The sequence below is a fragment of the Oncorhynchus clarkii genome, chromosome 12 (genome assembly GCF_045791955.1).
Source record: "Oncorhynchus clarkii lewisi isolate Uvic-CL-2024 chromosome 12, UVic_Ocla_1.0, whole genome shotgun sequence".
Taxonomy (NCBI): domain Eukaryota; kingdom Metazoa; phylum Chordata; class Actinopteri; order Salmoniformes; family Salmonidae; genus Oncorhynchus; species Oncorhynchus clarkii.
Window position 1 is genome coordinate 22,773,817 of NC_092158.1, and position 23,178 is coordinate 22,796,994.

A 23,178-nucleotide genomic window follows, 5' to 3' on the forward strand; every position below is an offset into this window, starting at 1 on the left:
ATGGGGTAGGCTTACAACAGCTCCATCTAGTGGTCGCGCCGGGGACAACAGTAACTGTTGTTGACAAACTGTAGCATTGTAGCTAAGCCTAACCCTAACCCTAACATTAACCTAATTCTCCTAACCTGCTACATGAATTCACCTGCGTTAGTTCTGCTGCCTTGAACCCAGAGCTTTCCTGGGTTGAACCCCAAGCTTTCCTATGTGGTTATGTGCAGTGGAGCTGATCAGGCTGAATTAACATAACACACTGTTATTGTAGCACATCCACATTCTCTCTTGGGACAGTTAAATCTGTGATGATAGCAGAGCAACAATAACGCTCCAACCAGGAACAAAACAAGTGTATTTATAGTCCCGTGTCAGTTATAGAACTGGTTCCAGACTCAATTATTCTGAACCAGAAAATATACGTCCTTTTGTTATTAAAATGCTGACTGTTAAAGTAGTACATTTTTTAAAAATGTAACTGATTCTTTTTCACCAATACCAGGCCTCCCATTGCCAGTATAACAGCTAATGTTCTATGCAGTCCTAATTGTATTCCCTACAGTTGTGCTCTGCATCAGGGTTAAAAGTCCTATTAATAGATTCATTAATTGACTTTTTCTTTCAGAGTGACGCTGTACTCTGAGATCCTCATGATGAAGTCAAGGACCACCTGCATTATGCTGATTGAGGTACTTCCTGCCCAATGTCCTTTGTACGATTGCGATTGTTTTATCTCATAGTAAGACAATCAACACTTTTCTTGATTCAGATATTCCGGGCCCTTGGCGCTGTTCGAGGTCCTTCTGGCCATCTGGATCATACCTACCATTGGCTGGCCTGGCTGCTTGGCCTGTCTACAGCATCCCTGCTGAGCTTTGTTACCTTCTGTTTTGTAAGTATTGTTACACTCTAGACCTGCCGTATCTATGGTTCCGAAACAAAATGGTTGAAATGCATCACTGAGGTGCATGTTACTGAACACATAGGTAGTGGATGAAGTGTGTTTCAGTATATGCATGTGTAAATGTCTGTATTCATGTCTGTGTGTGATACTGTGGCTGCCCAAGAGTGCCCGCTTCCATGTGCTTTCGGGAAATTGCTATGAAATCGTTAAGGCGCATCGTTGCTGACAACAGGAAAACCATGCCCCATGGTGAACTTATTGCCAATAAACAGGTGAGACTGTATGATTGGTGTGGTGTGTGTGTGCATTCATGTTGGAAGTGTTAATCTGAGATCATCTTGCTTAGTTTATAACTGCGTTTGTGTATTCACAACACTTGCTTGAGTGTGTGCATGTTCCATATTTGCGAGGCAGGAGGATCGTGGTAGGATCCAAGATCTCTTAACTCCTCATTATCGCAGAATAGCTATTCTCCTGTGGTTTATATGGTAAGTCCATTTTGCTCTCATTATTCTGGTATCTCATTAGCTCACCATCTCGATTCAACCAGTACATCCTCTCCTCACAGTTCTGAAATTGAAAACCAGTTGGGGCCCTTCGCATGATCTCTGTGTTTGTATGGTTTCTGCCTCAGGTTTGCCAATGCCTTCTCCTACTATGGCCTGGTCCTCATGACCACTGAGCTATTCCAGGCAGGAGATGCATGTAGTGGTGAGTGATAGATGGTCTGCATGCTACTCTTTAAAATGTTGAAACTTCCCTTTTGATAGTCATAAGCAGAAACTCCTGCACCGCCCTAACAATCAAACATGTAAAACAGTCTTGCAAAAGCACGCTCTTCTAGTTGCTCTTCTAGAAACTTTGACTTGATGTAAATGTTTTGTACATTCAGTCATCACACAAGCTGCCAAGATTGAGCCAAAATGCAACCTGGAATGCAACTACTTGACGTTAGACGACTACAAAAATCTACCGTGGACCACCTCCTAAAAGTAATTCAATAGAATGGAAGCTTGTGTTTTGCTGATATGTTGACTGTGTCTCAATGAGTAGAGCACGACGCTTGCAATGCCAGGGTTGTGGGTTTGATTCCCACGGGGGATCAATTCGAAAAAGTACCTAAATGTACAAAATGAGTGGGACATTCTGTATCTGTATGGCCATATCTGTTCATTTTTTATTCTGTCTCTGCAGGAGTTTTTGTGACGTTGTTTGTGATCGATCGGATTGGCAGGAAGAAAAGCATGGCGATGTGCATTCTGCCCCTGTACTCTTGTATTGGGAGGTAAGTGCTTTCTTCACCTTGGTCAGGTCCGAGATTTGAGAACTGTGGTAATCAAGGGCCTTAACTCTTAACTGACTCAGTTAACCCCTGATTGGCTGTAGAGACTACTCCCTTCTTCATTCCTGTTCTGCTGGCATTTCTCATACTCTCTCTCGCTACAGGGCTGCTCTCACAGTCTTCATCGCCAGAGCCTTCATCACTGGGGGATTCCAAGTTGCTTTAATCTGCACACCTGAGTTAAGCATATTTACATTTTTTCCATCAGTAGATACTTGACATCTAAAATCTTGGATACTGCTGTTGAAGACATGAGGACGTTTTGTATAAACTATTCTTTCTTTAGGTATATCCCACAGCCACCACAGGTATGGGGATCAGGGCCTGCAGTGGGATGGCCAAGGTGGGTGCCCTCCTAACTCCCTTTACGACACATTTAATAATGACCCGGTTTTAAATGGGGCGGCAGGGTACAAATCTGAGCTGACAAGGTACAAATCTGTTGTTCTGCCCCTGTACAGGCAGTGAACCCACTGTTCCTAGACCGTCATTGAAAATAAGAATTTGTTCTTAACTGACTTGCCTAGTTAAATAAAGGTTACATAAACAATATGTACTTAATTCAAATCTAAGATATCCTGCCCCCTCACCGAGGGCTCCCCAACAACCTCCAGCTGTTTTGGCCCATACAGGTGCCACTCAAGAAGTCTGTGTACTGCATCTGTTGCCTGCAGGAGCGTTCGTACTGTTGCCCATTGAGACCACAGGCCTGGGCCTGCAGGAGACTAGTCAAATCACAGCCGGTCAGGAAAAGACGTCAAGTGGCTCAGGTTTCACCAACACATGCCAGCTAGCTTGATTATTCCCACTTCAGTCTTTTCAAGTCATGTCCCATGGATTCTACACAAAAAGGAAATAAAATATATTTTTCAATAATTATTTAGATAATAATAACTTAAGAGAATGTAGATGGCAATAATTAATTCCTCCACATCATCTTCATTATAGCAATACAATGGGTGCATATCTGTGAAGGCGCAATATGAGTTCTAAAATGTGTGTGCTAATGTTCCTTGCTTAAATCTGTTTGCAAATAATATTCCCATGAATACATTTCATAATAAGTAGCCTTTGGTTTCCGTTGAGTGTAGTAGTCTCTAGTCTGGCCAGAGTCACCTTGACGACATTGGCCCAATGATAGCGCGCACGCAAACCGAAGCAGCCAATCATAGCATCCGGCAAAGTGTCAGAACAGAATCGCTTGTCATTTATGCTCTGCATGCAACCTGGCTGCGATGTATTTTGTTTGTCTGCACGATAAATGGTATATGACACAGATGGACAAAATTGCATACTTGCCTTTACAACTATTTACAAATGACTATTCTAAAACGAACTGTGTAGGATGGGCGAGTCAGAAGCCGGTGATGGGTTTATCAGGATGGTGAAATCAGAGGCAAGAAAGATTTAATGCGATCCTGAGCGTTTTCTCCTGTGCTACACAGGGTCAATCTAGGCGCATCTTGGCCCAGAGCAACGCGCCTACCTTCCCCCCATTCAAAGGTCTCCTCCTTTCCGTAGCAGTAGCCAGCCATGGCTCTGGTAACCCTACAGCGCTCTCCCACCCCAAGCGCAGCATCCACCGCCAGCACCAACGCGGGGGAGGTAAGTGAAACTGCGGGAGTTGTTCGCTACGTAGGCAGCGCTGTGAAGGAAACGCCGGGGATGTGCCCGATGCTCACGTCCCTCATCCACTAGGCCCAGCATTGCAGAGGACGCTTTCAGTTGTCAATATATTTTTTTGCAATTTAGTGACATATTATATCTAACACGACAAGACTGTTTTGTATGGACATAATTTAATAGGCTTTATGGAATCCATCCGTTTAGAATGGTGAAGTAGTCCAGCCCAGCGCTATTAGCTTCTAAACAAAATCTGAGCCGGTGATTAGTTACCAGAACAATGCATTAATTGCATGTGGCAGCATTTTATTTCTGCCTTCAGTTTTTGTGGTTTAAAGACCAATATGCGTTTATACAGCAAGGCAATTAATAAAAGCATTATCTCAGGATTTTGCTTAGATTTTTAAGTCATGACATTTGTTTAAATTCTTTGCTTCAGCTTGCATATGGAATAGACTATAGAGTGAGATTCATCAGTATTGTGCAGCTACTTGCCTAGTTATGTACACCATTACATCACTACTGAGTCAGGGATGTTGCTGTTGGTACCTGCTCGTTTCAATCACTGTCAAAATACTACTGTGGCAGGTGTGAGCTTATATTTCAAAACATATGAGATCATAGATAGTGACATGGTATGGCCAGTAGAGAGCGCTGATACACTGTATTCAATATTAAATGCAAGTGTATTACACGTTTTAAAACCTAACGTAAAGCATCTCCTTCATGTCCCATAAATTCACTGGTACATCACTCTGATCTTACTAATAAAGCACATGATGACTTTCAAAAGCAAATGAATCCATCATGGCTTGAATTCTATGGAGGCAGGCGCGCACACACACACACACATGGCTGTGTGCTGCAGAAATGATGTCATACTAATTACATCATTAAAGATACTGCTGCAGAAATGATTTTATACCGAGTTGGTTACCTACTAGGTATATGTCTGTATACCTCTCTTTTATTTCTGAAAGTATCTAGATTACAATTGCTACTAGTGACTGAGTTAGTTTGAGCTGTGCTATTAAATAGCCTCTTTGACATCAGATCCACAGATCAAGCGCAGTCTAGGCCTATGTGCTCTTTTCAACACTGTAACATGTCATGAAACGCAGAGAGAGAGTTTTATTCAGATCTCCTAATGCAACAAACAACCTCAACCACTCTGCCCTCAGGGAGCTACAGCATTGCTACTGGTACAGAAGGCCCAAATGTCTAGCCTATATTTAGTTACTTGTCCCATGTAGATCAAGAGCATCACTTAGTGATGGTCTATATACCCATAACTCTAAAGGAAAGGAATCTCTGTCTCCACCAGTCAATGGGAATCTTCTGAGTCATTGTACTGTGACATTGTGATTAGGTATGGTAGCAAGGGGAGCATGGCAGGACATAGCAGGGCATATGGGTCATGTGCTGCTGTTGCGCAATGCATCCTACTGTACTGTCAGCACAGCCTTGATGGTAGGGTTTCTAGTAGGCCTACAGTGTATGTAACATTTCTGTCTTTCTCTTGCAGGAATTAGGGTGTGATGATGACCGGAGAGCAAATCAGAGGTAAGCCTCTCCCTCCCCTATTTTCTCCCTAAAAAAAACACACAAAAAACATATATACAGTGGGGAGAACAAGTATTTTATACACTGCCGATTTTGCAGGTTTTCCTACTTACAAAGCATGTAGAGGTCTGTCATTTTTATCATAGGTACACTTCAACTGTGAGAGACGGAGAAAATCACATTGTATGATTTTTAAGTAATTAATTTGCTTTTTATTGCATGACATAAGTATTTGATCACCTACCAACCAGTAAGAATTCCGGCTCTCACAGACCTGTTAGTTTTTCTTTAAGAATCCCTCCTGTTCTCCACTCATTACCTGTATTAACTGCACCTGTTTGAACTCGTTACCTGTATAAAAGACACCTGTCCACACACTCAATCAAACAGACTCCAACCTCTCCACAATGGCCAAGACCAGAGAGCTGTGTAAGGACATCAGGGATAAAATTGTAGACCTGCACAAGGCTGGGATGGGCTACAGGACAATAGGCAAGCAGCTTGGTGAGAAGGCAACAACTGTTGGCGCAATTATTAGTAAATGGAAGAGTTCAAGATGACGGTCAATCACCCTTGGTCTGGGGCTCCATGCAAGATCTCACCTCGTGGGGCATCAATGATCATGAGGCAGGTGAGGGATCAGCCCAGAACTACACGGCAGGACCTGGTCAATGACCTGAAGAGAGCTGGGACCACAGTCTCAAAGAAAACCATTAGTAACACACTACGCCGTCATGGATTAAAATCCTGCAGCGCACGCAAGGTCCCCCTGCTCAAGCCAGCGCATGTCCAGGCCCATCTGAAGTTTGCCAATGACCATCTGGAGGATCCAGAGGAGGAATGGGAGAAGGTCATGTGGTCTGATGAGACAAAAATAGAGCTTTTTGGTCTAAACTCCACTCACCTTGTTTGGAGGAAGAAGAAGGATGAGTACAACCACAAGAACACCATCCCAACTGTGAAGCATGGAGGTGGAAACATAATTCTTTGGGGATGCTTTTCTGCAAAGGGGACAGGACGACTGCACCGTATTGAGGGGAGGATGGATGGGGCCATGTATCGCGAGATCTTGGCCAACAACCTCCTTCCCTCAGTAAGAGCATTGAAGATGGGTCGTGGCTGGGTCTTCCAGCATGACAACGACCCGAAACACACAGCCAGGGCAACTAAGGAGTGGCTCTGTAAGAAGCATCTCAAGGTCCTGGAGTGGCCTAGCCAGTCTCCAGACCTGAACCCAATAGAAAATCTTTGGAGGGAGCTGAAAGTCTGTATTGCCCAGGGACAGCCCCGAAACCTGAAGGTTCTGGAGAAGGTCTGTATGGAGGAGTGGGCCAAAATCCCTGCTGCAGTGTGTGCTAACCTGGTCAAGAACTACAGGAAACATATGATCTCTGTAATTGCAAACAAAGATTTCTGTACCAAATATTAAGTTCTGCTTTTCTGATGTATCAAACACTTATGTCATGCAATAAAATGCAAATTAATTACTTAAAAATCATACAATGTGATTTTCTGGATTTTTGTTTTAGATTCCGTCTCTCACAGTTTAAGTGTACCTATGATAAAAAATTACAGACCTCTACATGCTTTCTTAAGTAGGAAAACCTGCAAAATAGGCAGTGTGTCAAATACTTGTTCTCCCCACTGTATTTGAATCTAGAAAAAGTTGTTTGTTTTCAAAGAACTCTTGCATTATGGTGACGTGATCTGTATGGAAAACATTGTTGCCCTCCCTAGGTGCCTGGCTAAATTACTACAGGCCTCTATGTCCAGCTACATATTGGGGGTCGAAGGTCAGCTATTATACATGACATGGCCAAAAGTATGTGGATGCCCCTTCAAATGAGTGGATTTGGCTATTTCAGGCACACCCGTTGCTGACAGATGTATAAAATCGAGCACACAACCATGCAATCGCCATAGACGAACATTATCAGTTGAATGGCCTTACTGAAGAGCTCAGTTACTTTGAACGTGGCACCGCCCTTGTCAACTGTAAGTGCTGTTATTGTGAAGTGGAAAAGTCTAGGAGCAACAACAGCTCATCTGTGAAATGGTAGGCCACACAAGCTCACAGAACGGGAATGCTGAAGTGCTTAGCGCGTAAAAATCATCTGTCCTCGATTGGAACACTCACTACCGAGTTCCAAACTACCGTTTGGAAGAAACATCAGCGCAAGAACTGTTCGTCGGGAACTTCATGAAATGGGTTTCAATAGCCGAGCAGCTGCACACAAGCCTAAGATCGGCAATGCGCATTGCCAAGCGTCTGCTGGAGTGGTGAAAAGCTTGCCGCCATTGGACTTTGGAGCAGTGGAAATGTGTTCTCTGTAGTGATGAATCACGCTTCCCCATCTGGCAGTCCGACGGACAAATCGAGGTTTGGCGGATACCAAGAGAACGCTACCTGCCCCCAATGCATAGTGCCAACTGTAACGTTTGGTGGATGAATAATGGTCTGGGGCTGTTTTTCATGGTTTGGGCTAGGCCCCTTAGTTCCAGTGAAGGGAAATGTTAACGCTACAGCATACAATGACATTCTATACAATTCTGTGCTTCCAACTTTGTGGTAACAGTTTGGGGAAGGCCCTTTCCTGTTTCAGCATGACAATGCCAACTTGCACAAAGCGAGGTCCATACAAAAATGGTTTGTCAAGATTGGTGTGGAAGAACTTGACTGGCCTGCACAGAGCCCTGACCTCAACCCCATCACCTTTGGGATGAATTGGAACGCCGACTACGAGCCAGGCCTAATCGCCCAACATCCGTGCCCGACATGACTAATGCTCTTATGTCTGCTGTGAGGACTTGCTTCCATTCAATGTTCCAACATCTAGTGGAAAGTCTTCCCAGAAGAGTTGAAGCTGTTATATCAGCAAATGGGGGACCAACTCCATATTAATGCCCATGATTTTGGAATGAGATGTTCGATGAGCAGGTGTCCATATACTTTTGGCCATGTATTTCCCTGAGAAGCCGGTCATGCACATGCATTAGGTGATACAGTAATGTATAGTAACAATCTGTTGTGCTCCATCTGGGGGAGGGATTAGTATACATTTCTTTGACCAGGGAATCTGAGTTTCCCAATGCCTATGGATATAGACCCCTGGTCCTGGTGTCAGTGGGAATTACAGGACTGGGTTACAGTAGGAAGCACCTAGGAATGTCCTGAAGAAATAACATGGACACTGGTGCTGAATTACACACATTGTAGATAAGTATGAATAACGTAATACTAGTATTCAATAAATAGGCCCACACCTTAATGATAGTTTGCAAAAGAGATGGAACATCTCACACCATTGCAGTCCATTACAGTTCACAAAGAATGTCTCCATCTGGGGACCCTTAAACACTGAGATGTAGGCCTAGTTGTATCAAGGGTAATACCGGTCCAACACTCAGTTACCATTCCCTTTAACCACCATTATACATTCCATCAAATCAGAAACACTATCCAGCTGTATTGCAGAGCTGGGAGGGGATAGCATAGGTGGAATCCTCTACTCAGCTACAGAAGGATGTGATGTCATGGTGTTGTTGTGCCGGGGATAATTTTGTTCTGGAGTTTCTTGGTAAGAGTTGATAAGACCTTTTTGGCCTTGCTGTTGTAGTTGGCCTAGTGTTGGCTGGACACTCAGTTCTCTAGTCCAGTGGTTCCCAAACTTTTTATGGTCCCGGTCCCCTTCAAACATTCAACCTCCACCTGCATACCCCCTCTATCACCAGGGTCAGCGCACTCTCAAATGTTTTTTCATCATTTTAAGCCTGCCACACACACTATGCAATCCATTTATTAAACATAAGAATGAGTGTGAGTTTTTGTCACAACCCAGCTCATGGGAAGTGACACAGAGCTCTTATACGACCAGGGCACAAATAATAATAATAAATAATTTTGCTCTTTATTTAACCATCTTACATATAAAACTATATTTGTTCATCGCAAATTGTGAAAAATCACCACAAGTTAATGAGAAGGATGTGCTTGAAAGGATGCACATAACTCTGCAATGTTGGGTTGTATTGGAGAGAGTCTGTCTTAAATCATTTTCCACACACAGTCTGTGCCTGTATTTAGTTTTCATGCTAGTGAGAGCCGAGAATCCACTCTCACAATAGGTACGTGGTTGCAAAGGGCATCAGTGTCTTAACAGTGCGATTTGCCAAGGCAGGATACTCTGACCGCAGCCCAATTCAGAAATCTGGCAGTGGCTTCTGATTTAAATTACATTTTCACAGAACCGCTTGTTGCGATTTCGATGAGGTTCTCGTTCAGATATCGGTAAGTGGACTAGAGGCAGGGCATGAAAGGGATAACGAATCCAGTTGTTTGTGTCATCGGTTTCGGGAAGGTACCTGCGTAATTGCGCACACAACTCACTCAGATGCTTCGCTAAATCGCATTTGATATTGCCCGTAAGCTTGAGTTCATTTGCACACAAAAAATCATACAATTATAGCTGGAAAGACCTGTGTTGTCCTTGTTAATGCAGACAGAGAAGAGCTCCAACTTCTTAATCCTAGCCTCAATTTTGTCCCGCACATTGAATATAGTTGTGGAGAGTCCCTGTAGTCCTAGATTCAGATCACTCAGGTGAGAAGAAACATCACCCAGACAGGCTAGTTGTGTGAGAATCTCGTCATCATTCAAGCGGTCAGACAAGTAAAAGTGATGGTCAGTAAAAACTTTAAACTCGTCTCTCAATTCAAACAACTGTGTCAATACTTTGCCCCTTGATAACCAGCTCACTTCTGTATGTTGTAAAAGCATTACATGGTCGCTGGCCATATCATTGCATAATGCAGAAAATACATGAGTTCAGGGGCCTTGCTTTAACAATGATAACGTCTTTCAAGCTGTCAGGCATTCCCTTGGCAGCAAGAGCCTCTCGGTGGATGCTGCAGTGCACCCAAGTGGCTTCGGGAGCAACTGCTTGCATTCGCGTTACCACTCCACTATGTCTCCTTGTCATGGCTTTTGCGCCATCAGTACAGATACCAACATGAGCAGCAGCTACGTTTGGCTACATACGGACCGTTAGTGGAATTCCCGCGAGAGAGTAATGGTTAATGTGATTGGATGTTAATTATTTGCCTAGGCTACCTGTAACTGACATTGTTGTTATTTCACTGAACATTAGATTGTTCAATTTTATTTTGGGCAGTGAAATGAGGCTACTCAGGTGAGGGGGAAAAAACTCACCCAAATGTATAGCCCCGTTGGAAAATATAAATGGACTGTTAGATATATATATATATATATATATATATATATATATTCTATCTCTAAAATAAAAATGTGAATCACATTTTTATTTTGCGTACCCCTAACAAGCATTGCGCTTACCCCAGTTTGGAAATACATGCTCTAGTCCAACCTGGTTGGGCCAAGGGAGTTTCAGCCGTACACAACAGTTTCCCCCATCCGCTAGACATGCCACACACAGGGTGGGTTGAGATTATAACATTGATAAGGTAGATTACTTTCTTGGTGGTACAAGGCAGATAGAGGAATGTTTGAAAGGTGGTATAGGGAGCAATTTTGATTATGTCGAATCTTGCTTCAGAGTTGCTTAAAAACACAATAAAAAAAAATATTGATATTAGTGGTTTTGTGCCATTAAATCTTTTGTTGTTAAAAGGCTAAAGCAAAGACATTTAACTTGATAGTGATAGATAGTCACCAGAGAAATGCTGCAGGGCGGAGCAGTCACACCATTGATTATTGGAAGTGGCCCAGTCCACATTAGCTCTGCTCATCTTGTCCTCTCTCAGACCCTAGGACCCAGTGATGTCACCAAGTCTACCTCTCTGAGGGCCATACTGTATCAGTCAGGCAGAAACCTGATCCATATTTACCCCCCAGCAGCCCTTGGTTGTCACAGTACCCTGGCTGCCTCAGCCAGAAAGCCCAAGCACCAGCCAGGGTTATGCAACAGCCAAGGAGAGAGAGGTGTGTGTGTGTGTGTGCAGACTTCAAAAGGGAAGATGTCCTTGGTGTGCGTCTAACGAGCATCTTGCGTAAATTGCTTCACACTGGCATTGGATATGTGTTCTGTGATGCAGTTATGGTTCATACAAAGTTGAATATGCTACTCAATGAGTAGTATGTTTCCTTTGGCTCAGTGGCTCATCAGAGATCCTCTGGGATCTTTTACATGTCAAATAGCATCCACTCACTCTATAGACGTGTGCTTTGTAGACTGAAGATGAGGCAAGCTAGATTCCTTGCCACCCAACCCAGCTAACGTGAAACATGCTTGAATGGTGCTTTTGTGTCGGGAGTTGCGGAGGGAGTTATGATTGCTCAAGCGTGTGCTGTGAGGAGGAGATAAGCTGCTGCTGATGGTTGGGAGTTGAGGCAGGAGGCAGAGCTGAACAGACGCAGCAGAATCTGAAGACTGATCCTCACAGCCCAGACGGACAGGAGGGAGAGACGGACGCACCAGACCAAGACAGGATACATCATCAGACTATTGAACCCAATCTGCACCTTTTTACAGGGAAAAAAGAAACCCAGGGCTATATCAGTTATTATACATTGGAAACCAAATTAGTTTTTGAGGCACACAATGCTTGTGAATGTATTTTTTGCACATGGATGTGCTAAGAAGCTATAAGGGCGGAGGAGATTTTGTGAGGAGGCCAGTAGACTCCAGAGAGCTACTGCGGGAGAGATCCAGAATCAGGATGCATCTTGTGGTGGAGCCTTCACGGGAAGCCATGCTTACCATGCTGCCTCACTTTGTGAAGAACACAGTCCTGAGTAAGAGAGAGATCTGGCGAATGTAAGTCCTCCACTCACTCAAGGACAGGCAATCCTAAGTGTATCTCTCACTGGCATTTCTACCTTGATAAGAGGTAGCACAATGGCGACAATGGTTTGAATGGTTGTCACTTGTAACTGTGCACCCTGCATTTTCTGTATACGGGTATTGTTTTTATGGCTGTCTATATTTCTTCTTGAGTGTTCTTTTTAGAAGTCTACTGTTCACAGCTGTCCTAATGTGAGTTTACACAGGCAGCCTAATTCTGATCTTTTTCCACTAATTGGCCGTTCAACCAATCAGATCAGCTGTTTTGCCAATAATTGAAAAAATTATCAGAATTGGACTGTGTGTAAACTCGCCTTAGAAAGATGGGGACATGCTCTGATTGTTTTCAGTAATGGTGTAATGGACAGATCAACAGTAGCTGGAGCCTTTTCCATACAGCTTTGTCTTTTAGCCTATACATCCATCTGTGATTACTGCTATTCAGTTCATCCCATTTACAGTACATCAGACAACTTAAGATGAGCTGTTATGGTACCCTACCCAACTCTCTGACCTCTTGACTGAGGCCACCCTCATATTTTTCAGGACATTCTGAAAAGGAACAATGCTACGTAACAGCGGGGCAGAAACAAAAGGTCTTGTGATGGACCCACTGTCATACCATGCTTTGTTTGTGGTGGCAGAGCGAGAGGGCAGCCTGCCTGTTAACAAAGACTGGCTCTGTTCCTCCTGGTCAATGTTGTGGCCAGCAAACGCGCAGCTCTGTTCCTCCTGGTCAATGTTGTGGCCAGCAAACACAACTCTTTTCTTCCTGGACATTGCTAACTCCAAGGAAAAACTATATTTTATCCGGGGGTGGTCAGTGCCTCGAGCACAGGGGTTAGGGCAGTCGGGAGAGCCCATCCCTGGCCAGAGAAGGGAGGGATAGATGGTGCTGGCTGAAGAAAGGCAGAGGAAATATTTCAGTGGTGGGCTCAATTATCTGCCCCAACGATAGGTCAGGGTACCTAACCACGTTCTGTCAGTTCATTATCTGAGGGAAATATTTTATAAAGGAAAGATCTGCTCACATTTACTTCCTGATGAATTTGGGAACATCCTTTCCTGCTAGTCACTAAACTTTCGCATTCTACATCTCCAGGTCATTTGTCTCCATTCCTGGACTAAAACAGCCTCACTCATTGACAAGTGAGAAGGATACTGTGGGTTGGACAGTTCATCTGTGCATCTACTTAAATGGAGCACAACAAAACAGGGAAGAGAGACCAAGCAGGTGTAGGAAGGAGTGACTATTTCAAATGTCCTCTCTGTTCTAGAGTAGAACGCCATGCTACTTACTATAGGTACTGTGGAGTGCAGTGTGCCACAGACGGTGCTTAAGCTGTTGAAGCAGTACAAGGATTTCTGCAAATCTCTATTCAGATATGCTGATGATCTGTTGCCTACTTCCAGTACAGTCTGTACTCTTTCTTTCACTTCTCTAATGAATGCTTCCCCTGTGTGTTACAACATCAGACCACTAGAAACCCTATTTTCCTGTCTGTTTCAGCCTCAGCGAGAGCTTCTTCATGGTCAAAGGAGCTGCCCTCTTCCTGCAACAGGGCACCAATGCACAGGGACCCAAGACCCCTACACACCACAAACACGCAGGTAAACACACTGGCACACCACAAACACGCAGGTAAATGCACACTCTTGACACACACAGGGCCCATTGTTCATTGGCCCTGTTCACCCATGACTGCGTGGCCATGCATGCCTCCAACTCAATCATCAAGTTTGCAGACGACACTACAGTGTTAGGCTTGATTGCCAACAGCGACGAGACGGCCTACAGGGAGGAGGTGAGGGCCCTCTGAGTATGGTGTCAGGAAAATAACCTCACACTCAATGTCAACAAAACAAAGGAGATGATCGTGGACTTCAGGAAACAGCAGAGGGGGCAGTCCCCTATCTACATTGACGGGACAGGAGTGGAGAAGGTGGAACGTTTTAAGTTCCTCGGCGTACACATCACGGACAAACTGAAATGGTTCACCCACACAGACAGCGTGGTGAAGGCGCAGCAGCGCCTCTTCAATCTCAGGAGGCTGAAGAAATTCGGCTTGTCACGAAAAACACTCACAAACTTTTACAGATGCACAATAGAGAGCATCCTGTCGGGCTGTATCACCGCCTGGTATGGCAACTGCTCCGCCCACAACCGTAAGGCTCTCCAGAGGGTAGTGAGGTCTGCACAACGGATCACCGGGGGCAAACTACCTGCCCTCCAGGACACCTACACCACCCGATGTTACAGGAAGGCCATAAAGATCATCAAGGACAACAACCACCCGAGCCACTGCCTGTTCACCCGCTATCATCTAGAAGGCGAGGTCAGTACAGGTACATCAAAGCAGGGACCGAGAGACTGAAAAACAGCTTCTATCTCAAGGCCATCAGACTGATAAACAGCCATCACTAACATTGAGTGGCTGCTGCCAACACACTGACTCAACTCTAGCCACTTTAATAATGAAACAATTGATGTAATAAATGTGTCCCTAGCCACTTTATACAATGTTTACATACCCTACATTACTCATCTCATATGTATATACTTTACTCTATACCATCTACTGCATCTTGCCAATGCCGTTCGGCCATCGCTCATTCATATATTTTTATGTACATATTCGTATTCATTCCTTTACACTTGTGTGTATATAAGGTAGTTGTTGTGAACTTTTTAGGTTAGATTACTTGTTAGATATTGGTCAGAACTAGAAGCACAAGCATTTCGCTACACTCTCATTAACATCTGCTAACCATGTGTATGTGACAAATAAAATGTGATTAGATTTGTTCAGTGAACCGTGACAATGCCACTGCTAAAGTTCTATTTAAAGACAAGGTAATATTGTCTGAGGTTGGCTTGGCCTTTGTGATTGAGCCTGTGTTCAACCCATATTCACAGAAGGATTACCTGGCCATTGACTGCCCTCGAGGCAGGTACTTGTCTGCTTTTAGCTTTGATATGCTTGTCAAAGTAGGTCCAGATGTGACCCTAGAGCCTGCCTATGTAACAGTTTAACTTTAGTCCATCCCCTTGCCCCTACCCGGGCTCGAACTAGGGCGTGACTAGGGAGTGCACACATAGACAACTGACACAATCGTTACCCATCGCTCCACAAAAGCCGCGGCCCTTGCAGAGCAAGGGGAACCACTACTTCAAGGTCTCAGAGCAAGTGACGTCACCGATTGAAACGCCATTAGCGCGCACCGCTTACTAGCTAGCCATTTCACATCGGTTACATTCACCCCCCTTTTGACCGCCTCCTTTTCAAGGGGCTTTATAGATCCTGCTTGTTTGATTTCACCCCCCCCCCCCCCCCCCCCCCCCCCCCCCATCAAGATGTTACATAAACTCACCAAGCTAGACTAACCAGCCTGCAGCACATATGATGTCACCTCAGTGGTGTGTGTATATGTACGGGTAGGCCTAAGTGTGTGTACCTGTGTATGATGCAGCATGCCTTATAGCAGGGTTGTTGTTGAGATTGGGGAGTCCTAACACACCCCTCTCCTCCCCTATGATGTGCAGGTTAATCACAAGATCAATGTGAGGATCACTCCAGATTCCTTGATTACATCACCAGACATTCAAGTCCATGCTTAGCTCTGATGAACCTGGCATCCATGTATCTGTATGTTTACATGTATGACAGACTGCTTCTGCATGTTTGTATGGGTTTAGCCGAGGGTTGTACTTGAGATTAGATGTTATGGTACACCATTCCTATTTATTTACCCGTCTTGTCACGAGATGTTCAGGCTTTGCTCTGCAATGTGTAACTTCAATACAGATGTGTTGTTATGGCTGGTATTAAATCACCCTGCAGGTGGGCATAATCAGAGGTACCAGTCTAAATAGGGGCCTGGATAGCAGAGCTGGACACAGTTATACAATATGTCTGATTATGAGGCTTGCTTGATCTGGATTATGGTATGCGGTTCTCTTCTCTCCCAGGTGACTTACCCCGACACCTGCAGGTAATGATTAACACCCTCCGCTCTGAGGACCACATTAAACTGGTGAGTCAGATCCCCATCTCAGATGTACTTACCATCCATTTTTATTGACAAACAAATGCTACACAGTGTAACCTGTTCTTACTGTACCCCAGGCTGTACGGTTAGAGAGTGGTTGGTCTGACCGTGTGCGGTACATGGTTGTGGTCTACACCAGTGGTCGACAGGACACCGAGGAGAATATCCTGCTAGGGATGGACTTCACCGATAAGGACAGGTACTCGTCTTTCCTCCTTAGCCAGCAGTATCACACTACACTATGGTTTGTTGTTATCATAGAGTAATAATCTATTCCGTTGCATAATTCCCAGTAAAAGCTGCTCTATCGGCATGGTGCTACCGCTATGGAGCGATACGAAGATCCATTTAGATGGAGATGGGTAAGTGCTACTCTTCTCCATACTGAGGATATAAAACATTAGGAACACCTGCTCTTTCCATGACAGACTGACCAGGTGACAGCTATGATCCCTTATTGATGTCACCTGTTAAATCCACTTCACTCAGTGTAGATGAAGGGGAGGAGACAGATTAAAGAGGGATTTTTAAGCCTTGAGACATGGATTGTGTATCTGTGCCATTCATAGGGTGAATAGGCTAAACAAAAGATTTGAGTGCCTTTTGAACGGGGTATGGGAGTAGGTACCAGGCACACCGGTTTGTGTGTCAAGAATTACAATGCAGCTGGTTTTTCACGCTCAACAGTTTCCCATGTGTATGAAGAATGGTCCATCACCCAAAGGACATTCAGCCAACTTGACACAACAGTGAGAAGCATTGGAGTCAACATGGGCCAGCATCCCTGTGGAACGCTTTCGATACCTTGCAGAGTCCATGCCCCGACATATTGAGGCTGTTCTGAGGACAAAATTAGTGGGCTGCAACTCAGCATTAGAGGTGTTCCTAATGTTTGGTATACTCAGTCTATACCCTCACATAAATATACATGAAACTTTCCACAAAGGTACGGTATGTGTCACAGTGCATCCCACAGACATTAAGTTGCATATACAGTCGACCATGAAGTACCTCTGATCGTTTAGCCCTTCAAACAGCCCAGCCCTGTGACACAGAATGAGTTGCTCTGCCCTCCAGTGGGCAGTCCAGTCAACTACAGGCATTTTCAATTCTCCATGTGGCAGATGAGTTCTTGCTGAGCTGTTAGTCATCCCTCTCTGTGCTGGAGGAATGTTCCATTGGAATGTGTCCTGAATAGTCCCCTAAACCCTTGTAGCTCAGCCCCTGTTTGTGCACCCAGACCCCTCTCTCTAATCCTTCATCTTCTCTCTCCTCAGAGGATTTAGTGTGACCACAGGAGGACGATCGCATGTCTTCAAGCCTGTTTCTGTGCAGGCCATGTGGTAAGTGTCTGGTTGTTTTTGGGTTTGATACTGTATTTGGGTACTTCAAAATATAATTGTCTGGTGACCTTTATATTCCCTGAAACCATACAGTGACTGTACTCTACCATGTTGGTTCCATTTAAATATCAACAATCAATGAGTGGAAAAACATAAACTAGTAGATGAATTATTCAGGCTGGTAACACTTTGACACCGACCTCGCTGCCAGTTGTCCATGCACCATCTACTGGTCAATAGATGCCGCTATCATTACAATGTGCAGACTCATCATTTTCTCTGGGTTTGACAGGCTTTTAAATGTATTCTGAATTTCCTGCGTCATTAAAAATCAATGATTAAAAGACTGACTCTATAATCAGAGTGGAATAGCTTCTGAATAGTTGCTGTTGAGAACCTGTATTAAGACTGGGAGCTTCTTCTACCTGTGTGGCTTCAGGTCTGCGCTGCAGATCCTCCATAAGGCAAGCGATGTGTCTCGCAGGCACAACTACTTCCCCGGGGGCTTGGCCCTCACGTGGTTGGGCTTCTATGAGAGCTGTATCACCTCCGAGCAGAGCTGCATCAACGAGTGGAACACTATGACCGACCTGGAGACCATGCGGCCCGACTCACCTGCCATGTTCGTCGACCGGTAAGACCTGACTCGTCCGTTTTCGTAAGATTCAATTAAGTCGTTTTTCTTATGATTCATTCTAGTTGCAGTACCTTCTGAGATTGGTAATGTATGTTCATCAGGGTAAACCGGGCCTTTCTTGTTTTAATCAAAAGTGATAAATGTGTTGGTTACATTCATAATTAATTCATTGATATATTGACATATGTTGTTATTCAGGCCAACGGAGAGAGAGAGAACCGAGTGTGCAATCAAAGCTAAACTACGCAGCATGATGATGTTCCGGGACCTGGAGAATGTCACTTCCAAGGAGGTATGTGTCGCCACTCACCAGGCTTTGTAGGGACACACAGATCGGTTTGTTGGGGCAATTAACTCTGCATGAGATATAAGTACCATAGTGCAGCCTAATACCGGTTCTGTCCTCCCCCTCTCAGATCCGTGTGGAGCTGGAGCAGCATATGAGTTGTAACCTGAAGGAGTACAAAGAGTTCCTCGACAATGAGATGCTGCTGATCCTGGGTCAGATGGACAAAGCCACACTCATCTTTGACCACCTCTACCTGGTGAGAACCTTTCCCTAACTTTACATCCTGATTGTCTCTTTGTATCCCTGACACTAACTAGTAACTACACTCCTCTCTAACCTCTGAACTACTGTCACAACTCTGTTACTGTAACCCTGGTGTAGGTAGTTTGACCTTTGTAACCTGACGGAGTAAGTTGTCTTGATATTCATTCCTCTGTGTTTGTCTTCTCTAGGGCTCTGAGTGGAATGCCTCCAATCTAGAGGAACTACGGGACTGTGGGTGAGTGGATGTCTCACAAACACTAAAGCTATTTCACTAGAACTGCTCCCTAACCACCCCTGCTCCCTAACCATCCCTGCTCCCTAACCATCCCTGCTCCCTAACCATCCCTGCTCCCTAACCATCCCTGCTCCCTAACCATCCCTGCTCCCTAACCATCCCTGCTCCCTAACCATCCCTGCTCCCTAACCATCCCTGCTCCCTAACCATCCCTGCTCCCTAACCATCCCTGCTCCCTAACCATCCCTGCTCCCTAACCATCCCTGCTCCCTAACCATCCCTGCTCCCTAACCATCCCTGCTCCCTAACCATCCCTGCTCCCTAACCATCCCTGCTCCCTAACCACCCCTGCTCCCTAACCACCCCTGCTCCCTAACCATCCCTGCTCCCTAACCATCCCTGCTCCCTAACCATCCCTGCTCCCTAACCACCCCTGCTCCCTAACCACCCCTGCTCCCTAACCACCCCTGCTCCCTAACCATCCCTGCTCCCTAACCATCCCTGCTCCCTAACCACCCCTGCTCCCTAACCACCCCTGCTCCCTAACCACCCCTGCTCCCTAACCATCCCTGCTCCCTAACCATCCCTGCTCCCTAACCATCCCTGCTCCCTAACCACCCCTGCTCCCTAACCACCCCTGCTCCCTAACCATCCCTGCTCCCTAACCATCCCTGCTCCCTAACCATCCCTGCTCCCTAACCATCCCTGCTCCCTAACCATCCCTGCTCCCTAACCACCCCTGCTCCCTAACCACCCCTGCTCCCTAACCACCCCTGCTCCCTAACCATCCCTGCTCCCTAACCATCCCTGCTCCCTAACCATCCCTGCTCCCTAACCACCCCTGCTCCCTAACCACCCCTGCTCCCTAACCACCCCTGCTCCCTAACCATCCCTGCTCCCTAACCATCCCTGCTCCCTAACCACCCCTGCTCCCTAACCACCCCTGCTCCCTAACCACCATCCCTGCTCCCTAACCATCCCTGCTCCCTAACCATCCCTGCTCCCTAACCATCCCTGCTCCCTAACCATCCCTGCTCCCTAACCATCCCTGCTCCCTAACCACCCCTGCTCCCTAACCACCACCCCCTGCTCCCTAACCACCCCTGCTCCCTAACCACCCCTGCTCCCTAACCACCCCTGCTCCCTAACCACCCCTGCTCCCTAACCATCCCTGCTCCCTAACCATCCCTGCTCCCTAACCATCCCTGCTCCCTAACCACCCCTGCTCCCTAACCACCCCTGCTCCCTAACCATCCCTGCTCCCTAACCATCCCTGCTCCCTAACCATCCCTGCTCCCTAACCATCCCTGCTCCCTAACCATCCCTGCTCCCTAACCACCCCTGCTCCCTAACCATCAGCACTGGCTCACAAACATAGTGTTGTATTATTCTGTATTCCCATACGAAGGACAATAGATGTATGTCAGGTCATTGATACATCTCTCCTTCATAAGACCTATCAATACAGAAAGGTTGGTTGTTGGAACACGGATAGCACTACTGAACGAGATACTGCCCCACTGGAACGCAATCACTCTTGTCAAGAGGGCGCAACAGCGCCTCTACTTCCTACGGCAGCTGAAGAAATTCAGCATGCCACACCAGGTCCTCTCCAAATACTTCCACTGCACCATTGAGAGCATCCTGACCATGTTGCATCATGGCCTGGTACGGGAATTGCTCCGTCCACTATCACAAGGCCCTCCAGCAGATGGTGAAGACGGTCCAGTACATCACTGGGACTGTGCTCCCACCCATCCAGGACATCTACTTGAAACTGTGCCTGAGGAAGGCCCACAGCATCGTCAAGGACCCCACACACCCCAGTCATGTGCTGTTGACTCCCTTACCATCGGAGAGACGGTATTGGAGCATGAGTTCTAATAACATCAGACTGCCGAACACTTGATCTGGACTTACCACCTGCGTTCTCTTACCACCTTACCATTCTCTGCACCTTAGCACACATGAACTCACATACCCACACACACAGATATATACTGAGTGTACAAAACATTTCCATTCCATAGACTGACCAGGTGAATCTAATGAAAGCTATGATCCCTTATTGATGTCACCTGTTAAATCCACTTCAATCAGTGTAGAGACTGGTTAAAGAATGATTTTTAAGCCTTGAGACAATTGAGACATGGATTGTGTATGTGTGCCATTCAGAGAGTGAGTGGGCAAGACAAAAGATGTAAGTGCCTTTGAACAGTGTATGATAGTAGGTGCCAGGCAGGCACATCAGTTTGTGTCAAGAACAAGAAAAATAAAGAAAAATCTTGGAATGAGTAGGTGTGTCCAAACTTTTGACTGGTACTGTATATGGTCCACCACCCAAAGGACATTCAGCCACTTGACAGAACTGTGGGAAGCATTGGAGTCAACATGGGCCAGCATCCCTGTGGAACGCTTTTGACACCTTGTAGAATCCATGACTTGACGGATTGAGGATGTTCTGAGTGCAAAAGGGGGTGCAACTTAATATTAGGAAGGTGTCATTAATGTTTTAGACACTCGGTGTACACATCAACATTTTATTTATTATTGTTGTTGCATTATCGAGAAGGAATCTGCCAGTAAGCACTTTTCGTTGGCCTGTGTATACCATGTGTATCCTGTACATATGACAAATTAGAACTTGAAACATGTTTTTTTCTTCTTGATGCAGTGTGGGCTACATCCTCAACGTGACCAGGGAAATAGACAACTTTTTCCAGGGCACGTTCTCCTACCACAATATCCGGGTGTTTGATGAGGAGGCCACAGACCTGCTGGCCCACTGGAACGAGACCTACAACTTCATCGTCAGAGCCAAGTGAGTGCCTACTTGTCAAACAAACTACACCCTACTTCTCAAACAGCTAACTAAAACACGTCTTGCAGCATGTGAAGTATTTACTGCAGAACAACAAAGGAAGTGTAGACTTAAATAGTGGGTAGTTCCTCTGTCTCTGGGTTATTTTATACACAAACTATGTGGAAAGCCTAGTCACTCTGGATTAGACTTCTTCAAAATTAACAGGGTTTAAATGTAAAACATTATTGCCCCACAGAAAGAACCAGTCTAAGTGTCTGGTCCACTGTAAGATGGGTGTGAGCCGGTCAGCCTCCACGGTCATAGCGTATGCCATGAAGGAGTATGGCTGGACTCTGGAGAAGGCCTACAACTTTGTGAAGCAGAAGAGGAGCATTGCTCGGCCCAACGCTGGCTTTATGAAGCAGCTGGCCGAGTACGAGGGCATCCTGGACGCTAGGTGAGTCAGGGTATACTGGGGTACTGTACTGGTATATGCAGGTTTGCTCTGGCATGTAACCAACTGTGCTACATGAGGAGCATCTGCCACTTATTCTTACTCCACTGCAGTCATGAGGTATTGGTTAGTGCTATCCTTGGGACGTCCCTAGGGATGCGCATTTTGGGGAATATTTTGAGTTTTTTTTTTTTTTAATGTAAATAAATACAATTCCATGTACAGATAACTAGTTAAGCAGTTAGATTAAACAACTCCTTTGTAAGATAAATGTTTTCAAATGAAACATGTATGGAAACAAGTGAATTAACACTCCTCAGTTAGTAGGCTCAAGCAAGCTTAGACCCACATGGTAGCAAAAACTAGCAAGCAGAAATTGTTAACAAGTTAGACATGATTTAAACAGACTTTGCTGTAGGTTACTATTTAGAGGTAACACAAAATCATGTATGTTATATAAAATATATTCACCCCACCCAGTATTGTAATCAAAACTTACCAGAAAGAATGTAGTCCGTGGCTCAGACAGAGTAGTAGTGTGGGCTCAATCGCATTTCATTAGTGTGCAAGATCTTGAGAATCAGCTGTACATGTGATGAAAGAATGCACTGTGCATGCAGAGGGTTGCAATTCCATTGAATTGGGGATAGTTTAACCAAAATATGCCACAAGACCTAGAATTGCCTTGTGCATCCCACAAAAAGGTTCACTGTTATAAGCTAACTTTTTGATGAATTTAAGCAAAATTCCCGGGCTTAACTTCCCCATAGAAAATTTCCGGATATGTAAAGGAAAGTTTCCAACCCTTTGCAACCCTAGACGTCCTTACCGCTTACCTTAACCACTATCCTAACATACA

The 23,178-nt window shown here is 45.3% G+C and overlaps 1 protein-coding gene and 1 pseudogene across 1 annotated transcript in view; both read left to right on the forward strand.

Moving 5' to 3' along the window:
- On the forward strand, positions 1 to 3,031 carry LOC139422407 (synaptic vesicle 2-related protein-like; annotated as a pseudogene).
- Positions 2,467 to 23,178, forward strand: part of LOC139422885 (protein phosphatase Slingshot homolog 1-like) — a 27,857-nt gene continuing 7,145 nt past the window's right edge. Inside the window, exons 1-14 of the mRNA XM_071174331.1 lie at positions 2,467 to 2,580; positions 3,683 to 3,842; positions 5,386 to 5,423; positions 13,755 to 13,855; positions 16,215 to 16,279; positions 16,372 to 16,493; positions 16,588 to 16,656; positions 17,572 to 17,637; positions 18,077 to 18,271; positions 18,473 to 18,566; positions 18,691 to 18,819; positions 19,016 to 19,062; positions 21,737 to 21,883; positions 22,122 to 22,322. Of these exons, the coding sequence (XP_071030432.1) occupies positions 3,771 to 3,842; positions 5,386 to 5,423; positions 13,755 to 13,855; positions 16,215 to 16,279; positions 16,372 to 16,493; positions 16,588 to 16,656; positions 17,572 to 17,637; positions 18,077 to 18,271; positions 18,473 to 18,566; positions 18,691 to 18,819; positions 19,016 to 19,062; positions 21,737 to 21,883; positions 22,122 to 22,322 (1,346 nt within the window). The 5' untranslated portion in view covers positions 2,467 to 2,580; positions 3,683 to 3,770. The remainder of the gene's footprint in view (positions 2,581 to 3,682; positions 3,843 to 5,385; positions 5,424 to 13,754; positions 13,856 to 16,214; positions 16,280 to 16,371; positions 16,494 to 16,587; positions 16,657 to 17,571; positions 17,638 to 18,076; positions 18,272 to 18,472; positions 18,567 to 18,690; positions 18,820 to 19,015; positions 19,063 to 21,736; positions 21,884 to 22,121; positions 22,323 to 23,178) is intronic.